The following is a 12,004-nucleotide window of genomic DNA, read 5'->3' as shown; positions in this document are numbered from 1 at the left end:
CATCCGTAAACCTACGCTTAGGCCTTCCTCTTTTCCTCTTCCCTGGCAGCTCTATCCTTAGCATCCTTATCCCAATATACCCAGCATCTCTCCTCTGCACATGTCCAAACCAATGCAATCTTGCCTCTCTGACTTTGTCTCCCTACCGTCCAACTTGAGCTGACCCTCTAATGTACTCATTTCTAATCCTGTCCATCCTCGTCACACCCAGTGCAAATCTTAGCATCTTTAACTCTGCTACCTCCAGCTCTGCCTCCTGCTTTCTGGTCAGTGCCACCGTCTCCAACCCATATAACATAGCTGGACTCACTACCATCCTGTAGACCTTCCCTTTCACTCTTACTGAAACCCATCTGTCACAAATTACTCCTGACACTCTTCTCCACCTATTCCACCCTGCCTGCACTATCTTTTTCACCTCTCTTCCACAATCCCCATTACTCTGTACTGTTGATCCCAAGTATTTAAACTCATCCACCTTTGCCAGCTCTACTCCCTTCATCCTCACCATTCCACTGACCTCCCTCTCATTTACACACATGTATTCTGTCTTGTTCCTAGTGACCTTCATTCCTCTCCTCTCTAGAGCATATCTCCACCTCTCCAGGGTCTCCTCAACCTGATCCCTACTATCGCTACAGATCACAATGTCATCAGCAAACATCATAGTCCACGGGGACTCCTGTCTAATCTCATCTGTCAACCTGTCCATCACCATTGAAAATAAGAAAGGACTCAGAGCCGATCCCTGATATAATCCCACCTCCAACTTGAATGCATCCATCACTCCTACCGCAGACCTCACCACTGTCACACTTCACTCGTACATATCCTGTACAACTCTTACGTACTTCTCTGCCACTCCCAACTTCCTCATACAATACCACAGCTCCTCTCGAGGCACCCTGTCATATGCTTTCTCCAGGTCCACAAAGACACAATGCAACTCTGGCCTTCTCTAAACTTCTCCATCAACATCCTCAGAGCAAACATTGCATCTGTGGTGCTCTTTCTTGGCATTAAATCATACTGCTGCTCACTAATCATCACCTCACTTCTTAACCTAGCTTCCACTACTCTTTCCCATAACTTCATGCTGTGGCTCATCAATTTTATTCCCCTGTAGTTACTACAGTCCTGCACATCCCCTTTATTCTTAATTATCAGCACCAGTACACTTCTTCTGTACTCCTCTCACTTTCCAAGATTCCATTAAACAATCTGATTAAAAACTCCACTGCCATCTCTCCTAAACACCTCCATGCTTCCATAGGTATGTCATCTGGACCAACTGCCTTTCCATTTTTCATCCTCTTCATAGCTGTCCTTACTTCCTCCTTGCTAATTCATTGCACTTCCTGTTTCACTATCTCCACATCATCCAACCTCTTGTCTCTCTCGTTCTCTTCATTCATCAGCCTCTCAAAGTACTCTTTCCATCTGCTCAACACACTCTCCTCACTTGTGAGTACGTTTCCATCTTTATCCTTTATCACCCTAACCTGCTGCACATTTTCCCAGCTCAGTCGCTCTGTCTAGCCAATCAGCACAGGTCCTTTTCTCCCTCCTTAGTGTCCAACCTCTCAAACAACTCATCATACGCCTTTTCTTTAGCCTTCACCACCTCTCTCTTTACCTTGTACCTTATCTCCTTGTACTCTTGTCTACTTTCTGCATCTCTCTGACTATCCCACTTCTTTGCCATCCTCTTCCTCTGTATACTGTCCTGTATTTCCTCATTCCACCATCAGGTTTCCTTTTCCTCCTTCCACTTTCCATATGTCACGCCAAGCACCCTTCTTGCTGTCACCCTTACTACATCTCCTGTAGTTTCCCAGCTATCTGGTAACTCTTCACTGCCACCCAGTGCCTGTCTCACCTCCTCCCTAAACTCATCCTTGCAGTCTTCCTTTATCAACTTCCACCATCTGATCCTTGGCTCTGCCCTCACTCTCTTCCTCTTCTTGATCTCCAACGTCATCCTACAGACCACCATCCTATGCTGTTTAACTACACTTTCCCCTGCCACCACTTTGCAGTCTTCAATCTCCTTCAGATGAACTCTTCTGCATAGGATGTAATCTACCTGTGTGCATCTTCCTCCACTTCCTTGTACGTAACCCTATGTTCCTCCCTCTTCTTAAAATATGTATTCACCACAGCCATGTCCATTCTTTTGGCAAAATACACTATCCTCTGACCTTCTTCATTCCTCTCCTTGACACCATACCTACCCATCATCTCCTTGTCTCCACTGTTCCCTTCACCAATATGCCCATTGAAATCCGCTCCAATCACCACTTTCTGTCCCTTGGGTACACTGTTCATCACTTCATCCAACTCACTCCAAAAATCTTCTTTCTCACCCATTGCACACCCAACTTGCGGTGCATATGCACTAACAACATTTATCATCACACCTCCCATTTCCAGCTTCATAATCATTACTCTGCCTGACACTGTTTTCACCTCCAAAACACTCTTGACATACTGTTCCTTCAGAATAACTCCTACCCCATTTCTCCTCCCATCCACCATGATAGAACAATTTGAATCCACCTTCGATCCACCTGGCCTTACTCCCCTTCCATTTAGTCTCTTGCACGCACAATATATCAAACTTCCTTCTCTCCATCATATCTGCTAACTCTCTCCCCTTACCAGTCATACTGCCCACATTCAAAGTTCCTACCCTCAGTTTCACTTTCCTTACTTTCCTCCTCTCCTCCTGCCTCCGGACACGTCTCCCCCCTCTTCTTCTCCTTCTTCTTTGGCCAACAGTAGCCCAATTTCTGCCAGCACCCTGTTGGCTAACAGTACTGGTGGCGATTGTTGTTAACCCAGGGCTCGACCGATCCGGTATGGAAATTTGTATTGTTGTCTGCATATTGATTTGGCAAAATTTTACACCGGATGCCCTTCCTGACATAACCCTCCTCATTTATCCGGGCTTGGGACCGGCACGAAAAAACACACTGGTTTGTGCATCCCTTGTGGCTGGGTTCAATCATATGTACAGTAAATACTAATATAAAAAGCAGTCGTTTCAAGCAGAAATGGCCAATTTGAAACATCAGTAATCTCTTGGCTGTATTTGTAAATCAATTTAATAGTATCTTGATAAAAATAAGCCTGAACTTCCATCAAAAATATTAACATTTTTGGGTGTGTCAAAGCTTCGACTGCTAGTGTACTTTAATATCATTGTTGTTAGGTTGTGTTGCTAATAAAGACACAAATTAACTGGAACAGATATGCTCTGAAAGTGTGACTTAGTGGATATGTAGATAGAATATAAAAGACAAATAACAGTTCTAGACTACCAGACTACTGGTGTACTGTGTTTATACATTGTATAGATTCAGTATTATCACATATGCAGAGTAAAATTAAAATTTTACTTGCTGGTGCTAATCTAAAAGCAACATTTCTCCACTCTCTGGTGCCATGATTAGTGAGTATGTATACCAATATTTATATCTATATACTGTACATATATGTATGTATATAATACAAACTGCGTAAATGAAACACAAGTTTATTCTGTCAGTTATCACTTGCATGATATAAAAGGATTACTGAATAATTACCACATCTCCCACAGAAATGGCATATCTAGTCTCAGGTGACCAGTCATATATGGACAGTTATTACATAATGTAACTGTTGAGCACCTTTTGATTTTCACCATCGAAATGCACTATGCACAATTATATTTGCACTTGCCACATTCGGCTGTTAGGCCCTGCAGCTCTAGCCACAAAAAAAAAGTGGGTTTAAAAAAAAATGAATCCCTTCATTTTTGTAACCTGCTTGTCTAGTTTGGAATCTTAGTAGGGTGCTACATATACCCTCACCAGATCAAAATTGCAAAGACAGAGAGCTTGTTAAGGAGTGGGCACAAGATGGACAGTGTTTGAAGTGCCTTGAGCAGGGGAAAGGCACTATGTAATTAAAATACAGTGCTTAAAAAAATTAAAGGGACACTTTGAAAACACATCAGATCTGGGAAAAAAAAAATCATTCTGGATATCTATACTGATATGGACTGGGTAATGTGTTAGGAACGAAAGGATGTCACATTGTTTGATGCAAATGAAAATTGTCAACCTAGAGAGGGCTGAATTCAAAGACACCCCGAAAATCAAAGTGAAAAAATGATGCTGCAGACTAGTCCATTCTGCCGAAATTTCATTGCAGCAACTCAAAATTGTACTCAGTAGTTTGTATGGCCCCATGTGCTTGTATGCATGCCTGACAATGTCAGGGCATGCTCCTAATGAGACTAAGGATGGTATCCTGGGGGATCTCCCCTCAGATCTGGACCAGGGCATTACTGAGCTCCTGGACAGTCTGAGGTTCAACCTGGTGGTGTCTGATGGACTGAAACATAATGTCCCAGAGGTGTTCTATTGGATTTAGGTCAGGCAAGCATGGGGGCCAGTCAATGGTATCGATTGCTTCATCCTCCGGGAACTGCCTGCATACTATCGCCACATGAGGCCGGGCATTGTTATGTACCACGAGGGACCCAGGACCCACTGCACCAGCAAAGGGTCTGACAGTGGGTCCAAGGATTTCATTCCAATACCTAATGGCAGTCAAGGGGCCGTTGTCTAGCCTGTAGAGGTCTGTGTATCCCCCCATGGATATGCCTCCCCAGATCATTACTGACCTACCACCAAACTGGTCATGCTGAATGATGTTATAGGCTGCATAACATTCTCCATGGCTTCTCCAGACCCTTTCACGTCTGTCACATGTGCTCAGGATGAACCTGCTCTCACATGTGAAAAGCACAGGGTGCCAGTGGTGTACCTGCCAATTCTGGTATACTATGGCTCATGCCAATCGAGCTCCACAGTACCAGGCAGTGAGCACAGGGCCCACTAGAGGATGTCGGGCCCTCAGGCCACCCTCATGAAGTCTGATTCTGTTTGTTTGGTCAAAGACATTCACACCAGTGGCCTGCTGGAGGTCATTTTGTAGGGCTCTGGAAGTGCTCGTCCTGTTCCTCCTTGCCAAAAGGAGCAGATACCAGTCCTGCTGATGGGTTAAGGACCTTCTACGACCCTGTCCAGCTTTCCTAGAGTAACTGCCTGTCTCCTAGAATTTCCTCCATGCCCATGAGACTATGCTGGGAGACACAGCAAACCTTCTGGCAGTGGCACATATTGATGTGTCATCCTGGAGAAGTTGGACTACCAGTGCAACATCTGTACAGTCCAGGTATTGCCTCATGCTACCATTAGTGACACTGACCGTAGCCAAATGCAAAACTAGTGAAAAAACAGATGAGGAGGGAAAAATGTCAGTTGCGTCCACCTATTAAACCATTCCTTTTTTGGGGTCGTCTCATTTTTGCCCCTCTAGTGCACCTGTTGTTAATTTCATTAACACCAAAGCAGCTGAAACTGATTAACAACCCCCTCTGCTACTTAACTTACCAGATCAATATCCAAAAAGTTTCATTGACTTGATGATATACTCTGATTATAAAGTGTTCCTTTAATTTTTTTGAGCAGTATATATAATAGTATTAACATTATTAATTATTTACTGAACCCCCATTAGTGTAACAATGACAAAACGAGACATGAGATAATCATAGGCAATGTGCAAATCAAGGCACTGCAGTTCACAAGGAAATTAGATCTGGAAATGATTGAGTAATCTTTGGAGAAAAAAAACATACCCTATAATAAAAAACCCTATAAAATGCTCAACATTCGTTGCTGACACTTGTACACATTCTTGTCATTCTTCTCTATGAATATAATCCAGTGTTGCTATCTACAATTTTACGGTGATGTAAGTTATATATCCTGTTTAATGAGTAGATATTTCAAACAGCCTTTCAGCAATGACTTGTCTACAGCCAGACACCTCTCATTCTGCGGTACAGTACATTGCATGCTACACTGTGGCCGGGCTGTAGGCGAAAGCCCCAATTGGATTCGGAGGCCACGCCCACACCCAAACGTCATAGCAAAATGGCGCTTACCTGAGGGGAGTGCCTGTAGGATAAGTTGTGAGAAGGTGAGGTACTAATTGCTGCAGGAGTTATGGGGTTAATTCGACTATTGCTCACCTCCATGGCTCGAGTGAGTGTGTTTCGCTCATATCAGTTCGTCTTTTTGATTGTGGCAGCGCTGGCCGTCGTTGCCTTTTATTATTTTGGCACAGAGCGTCAGAACTTCTCCACTACTACCCGGCGTATGAAACAAACTCAAGCTGGCTATGGCACTGGCAGCGACGTGATAACCCCAGATCGGGCAGCGATGATCAATTTCCACGTTCTTATGATGTTCACCAAGGCAGATGGAAACAGTGGGTTACAACGCAAGATGCGCATTGCCCTCAGTAGCTTGCTCCAACACGCGAGTTTCCAGGACGAGGAGCAACTTCACTTGCACTTTGTCAGCGAAGATGCGAGCAAGGAGATTGGGCACCAAGTGCTGGCTGAGCTGCTTCTCAACGCTACCTTCAACTACGAGGTGCGTTTAATTGACTTGTTCTGTATTCTCTACACTGGCCTGCTGCATTTTTACGATGTTGTCTGTGGTATTACCAAGTAACTGAATGCATCCGCTGTAATTTAATTTCTAATGAGATCCCAACAACAGTCCAAGAAGTTGAATTGAAATGTTTAGAGGAGTAATGGGGCCATTACGTTAGCAGCGTATGACACCTATTAGTTTAGTATGCTTTTTTTTTGTCTCTATCAAATTTTTGTTTCACACTGTCTAGAATTAGGTACTTCCACTCAAGAGTCGATTTTAGTGATCTGGCTGCCCCAGACAAATAACTGCATGGGACCCTCTGACTCACCCTCTCCTTTACCATTATATTAGTGCAAAGCCTAAATTGAAAAAAAGATCTGGGGCGATTTAATAAACATAAATCCTTTATTTTAATTCGGTGCAAAACAGATGCAATAAATACAGCATTTGTATAGAAAACCGCAAAACAATAATGTAATAAAGTGAAATTTAAAAATCTAAATGAAAAAGTAAATACAAATAAATGTAAGGTGTACATGGTAATAAAAATAAATACAAATTGTACATATATTTTTATTTATTTAAAAACTAAATTAAAGGTGCACATAATAGAAATTTAAAAAACAAAACATAGCTTGTAAAGGTATTGCTGTAACTTTCAAAATCTATGGGTTTTGCTATAGCTAATGCAGCCACTATGTCCTTCTGGTGCAAAGACCTTAAAACACTACCCGCTATTGAAATTAGAGCTGGCACATGGTAGACCTGTAGTAAGACTTAACCACCTTTAAGGATGGAAATTTCTCTCATAAGTGACAATATGATAGCAAGAGTAAGGCGTACTGGAGGACTACATTTCAACCTCCTCGACTTCCATCTCTCAGTGACCTAGTCTCCCTGTGGATAAATTGGTGCTGCTGATTTTGGCCGGGCACTGACTACTTGGGGTCCAGAGAGACTGAAGATGAATTAGAAATTAATGGTCTAAACAAGTTGAGTCAATTCAGTTTTTTTGTTCAGGTAAGTTCATCATTTATGAAATTGGCTGTAATTACATTTAACATTATTAAAAAAGTTACTTTCATCACAAGCACTGACACTTTAGCAATGGAGATTTGGGGCTGTTCTTATGTTGTCATTGTATTGTTTCAATGCCATGCTTCAAGGGGATTTCCCATAGGTTTGTCTTTGCAATGAGTACTTGTGTAAATGGAAGTGCTTGGGACCACAGGCAATTCCTGCCTTCCCTCTCCTGTCACTGCACCTCTGCCTCCACCAAAGCCTAATAAATCCAAAAGAATAGAAGTCTGTGAAAGGTTTTGGAAAAAATAGATTTTTGAAATACAGTATTTGTGTTACTTTCAGACATTGCATTTGTTTTCAGTGATCGTTAATACGGCTGCATATTTATGTCCTGGGAAGTTTAACCACTAATAGAATTCAATACTTAAAGTACAGTGCAGGGACTGTAGCTTGTTTTACAAGCTTGTTGCATTTGAAAGAGAGTGCATTGTTTAATACCTTATATATACTGTATAAACATTTACAGTGATGATTAACTTTTCCACTGACATAATTGGGCAGATAAACGGAATGTATTCTGTCCTGCTTTGGGCTTGTGTTCTTTGTGTGATGTACAGTAGTTAGAAATGTTTTCCTTTACATCCCTCTAGAACAATCCCAAGATTCCTTGTAACCAGAGAAAATCCCTTCTGCAGCCGCTATTGTTTGTCTGCATGACCTACTCAACATTTAAGGCTAGAACTCAAGCTCAAAAAAGAAATAAATGAAAGCAGAAATAAATATAAAAATGCAAGTTTGTGTTTAAGGCAGGTGTATATAACTAGGAAATGCAAGAGGAAAAAAGTATATATTTAAATGCTGCAAAAGTTTTATCATTAGTTTAATTTTATTTTCTGTAGCTTTACAGTCATGATTCATGACAACATAATACAAGTCTGAATTAGCATAACCTGTCTCAATTCTGAGTGTGCATAAGAAACATAATGATTTTCTTCATGAGGCAGAAGTACATAATAGCCAAGAATAGTTGCGTCAGATATTTGAAATTTTCAAATGTGTGCTTCAGTTTAAATGCTTAACACTAGAATCCCTGAAGCCTACTAAAAAAACTTGTAATCCTGGGCCACCTTAAATTCCTTCGCACCTCTCCATTAGTGTCTTTTGCTTTGTAAATGTGTCGTTCAGCGCAAGCAGCCTGCTGTCCCATCACTGTAGTTCATCTCCGCTGGAAAAAGTTCTCCCAGCTCAAGTCTTGTTTATCTGGATGTAGGGTGCCTGGAGTTGTATAGGGTAAATCAGTGGTCCCCAATCTTTTTGACACCAAGGACCGTTTTACTAGAAGCAAATTTTTCCAGGGACCCTTGGGGTATGAGGATTTGGGGCGGGTTATACAACTTACCATAATGCAGAATCAGTGGGACCCCTGAGCTTGTTTTCCTGCAACCAGACAATCCCATCTGGGGATGATGGAAGACAGTGACACACAAAGTGTGTTGCTTATGTTCAGTCTACTCCATAATCTCGTTTTGGTTGCTATCACTGCAGAAAACGCTGCCTCACAAAGATAAGATTTTGGAAATGGAAGCAGACTTTTCAGTGCTTTTGTGGCAACCTCAGGATAGTCCGCCTTGACTTTAATGCAAAACGTATGGAGATTTGAAGTTGTCTCAAACATACTTTTAAGGCCACCATCATTTGCAACCTCAAGCAGTTGATCTTCTTCAAGCACAGACAAAGTTGATTCACCTGGCTTATTCACAAATGGGTCACGGATCCTTTCTTCCCATTTCGGGAGTCTTTTGTGGTTGGGAATAATGCTCGAACTCTATTGAAAGCTGAGATAGGTGAACATGTACCAGCTGGGAGAAAGAAGGCCCTGGCTTGGTATCTTTAACAACCTCTGGTAATGTTTGAAACATATCAAAAATCCCAATGTTCACTCGTCGGCCCCATAAATCAAGTTTGGCCACTTTATCTGTTAACTTGAACAACGGCTTTCTTCTGCCTTTGCCCCATGTGCTGCTGCTCCACCACTGCCTCAGATTTTCTTCCTCTGGCTCCTCCAGCAGTCCTCCAGCCTGGCTGGATACTGAGTTTGCAGAGTGGGTAAAGGTGGGGTGCTCAATAGTGCCTGTATTCCTGTTCATATTGTGAGGTTTCTGAACTCTTTTGGGATCCCCCCCACCCAACAGGAACATCACGCTGAAGTGCGTTCCGGAGCGCGATTGCCGCGTCTGTATAAAATTGTTTGTCCATTGCTGGGGCAGGGCAACAGAAGGCTCGCTGTAGTGAAGCGCCACAGAAGCGAATCTTAAAAGATCGTGGTTGCGCTATAAGTCCCTGTCTTACATGCCAAAACATGAGACTGAGTCTCAGTACTTTAGCAAAACCAGCTTTATTCAGCTTGAAACAGGAACAGCACGGTTATTTATTGTAGTGGGATCTGCCACTCTCCTATAAACAGACACAGCAGTCAGGCAGGATTGTGACCAGGTTAGTGGCCAAGTAATCATGTTCCCTGCATTTACGATGTTCCTTGCATCACCCATCAAGATTCTTCTGTTTGCTTTGATGGAGAGACGCAGCAGAGCTGTGAGCCTAGTCCCGGCAACAGATAAACAGTCTTCCACAGATGCGGTGATCGCACTTCGGGATGCTCTTCTGCATGTTGTCCCATTGATGGAGGTCCCAAGAGAGTTTAGAAACCTCACATTTTCTTGAATGTGTGCCGCATTAATAGGAATGTTTCTTGAATGAGTATCACTGAACCACATAAAAACTGTCTTCAAATGCAGCAGTTTGCATACGTTTGAAACCCGAGATTTTTGTTCTTTTTTGCATATAACAGACATATGCATTGCATTTGTCATTCCAACAGATTGCCCATCACAAACATTAACACTGTTATCATTTTTTTTGTGTCTGCCGTTTCTATAGGAGGGTGACAATGAGTTAAATTCCAGTGGATATTTTTCAAATGTTGACGATCAATAAGCAAAAGGTATCACTGAAAACCACAGAAACAGCAAAAAACAGTACGAGGAAAGTTCGAAGAAAGAAATTTTTTTTTTTTTTTACATTGTTTCTGTTTGGGGATCGTTGTGCAAATGTGCACAACTGAGCTGCGGCCACAGAACTAACTGCTCTGTGGATGATTCATTCAAGCATTGTAAGGTCACTTTGTTGTAATGAAAGTGCTGAATGTACTTCATAGTAACAAGATTTCTATAGACTCGTGTCATATGGGGAAACTGTCGGAACCATAAAAATACTTCATTGTAATACTCTCTCACCTCGGTCTCTCTCCTCTCTTTGCGCCGCACAGCAAAGCCCTGCCCGCATAGCGTTCTGAAAAGTGTCCTCAGTGAAGGGGGCAGCCATTTTGCTGTAGCTCTTCACTGAGTAAGTCTCTGTTCCCGACAGTTCTCTTATGGCCCGTCTGTCAGATGGTGGACCGGGGGTTGGGGTAAATAATATATTGTTATTTGGAACACGTGTTTAATTTGTGTTCCGTGTCTACAACAATCTGTGTAAATGTAGGATGACAGGAAATGAGAGAAATGCAAGAAATGTTGAACACATACCTAAAACAAACTTTTTTCAATGTTATAATATTAATGACAAAATTTTGACATGAAGTGTATAATGTGTGAAGACTGAAGTCCAAATATCAAATAAACACTTTTTCACAAAAGGTACACATATAATAAAACAAGTACGCTTTTATTCAAGAATATAACCGAAGAAAAAAGAAATCTGGTTAGGGTATGACTGTGACATGACCACTTGGGTGGTACAGTGATAAGAACTGCTGACTCATAATCAAGAGGTCATGGGTTTGATTCCAGTAACTTCCTACATTTACCATTTTCAATAGTGAGCTGCTCTTATTATTAGTATTATAAGATAAAAACCATACATTTGATTTGAGTCTTTATCAGCTGGTGTAAAGTTATAGTACTTGTAAAGGTTAGTGTTTTTTTTTTTTTTTTTAAATTCCGTTTTATTCTCTCCGTCACATTCACGCTCCCACTGATCTGACACTACTGTTTTCAAATAAAGACGTGCTATAACAGATGAACTCGGATGAGGGTTCTACATCAGAGAAAGAGAACAGAAGCCCTCCCTGCAAGAAACATCCACACACACATAAGAATAACGCAGCTGCACCAGGCATAAAGGCAAAAGATAGCAGTGTTTGGATGCAGCAACAGGTTGGCCATCATCCTGCCAGTTAAGCTGCCACATGCATGTCCTTCAACGAAACAGCAGGGCATACTGGGCTCTCCAAGGTATCGTGCAAAGTTCTGTTTGTGATGATGTTTTGTGGTGGTCTTTTTATATATTTTATAGCATAGGGTATATTATTTACGCTATGCTATTCCAGGCACCTCACACCCAGATAAAGAGCCTTGAACTAGGAGGACTTTTACCTGAGTTGAGCTGCGGTGATGGGGGGATGGGATAACAGGCTGCTT

At 42.0% G+C, this 12,004-nt stretch overlaps 1 protein-coding gene across 1 annotated transcript in view; it reads left to right on the top strand.

Moving 5' to 3' along the window:
- The first annotated feature begins 5,976 nt into the window (after positions 1-5,976).
- xxylt1 (xyloside xylosyltransferase 1) overlaps positions 5,977-12,004 on the top strand; it is a 129,365-nt gene continuing 123,337 nt past the window's right edge. The window contains exon 1 of the mRNA XM_028795042.2: positions 5,977-6,497. Coding sequence (XP_028650875.1) covers positions 6,066-6,497 — 432 coding nt within the window. The 5' untranslated portion in view covers positions 5,977-6,065. The remainder of the gene's footprint in view (positions 6,498-12,004) is intronic.

Source organism: Erpetoichthys calabaricus, chromosome 2 (assembly GCF_900747795.2).
Source record: "Erpetoichthys calabaricus chromosome 2, fErpCal1.3, whole genome shotgun sequence".
Classification (NCBI taxonomy): Eukaryota; Metazoa; Chordata; class Cladistia; order Polypteriformes; family Polypteridae; genus Erpetoichthys; species Erpetoichthys calabaricus.
Note: the sequence above shows the minus strand (reverse complement) of the source record. Positions and strands in the feature narration are given on the sequence as shown.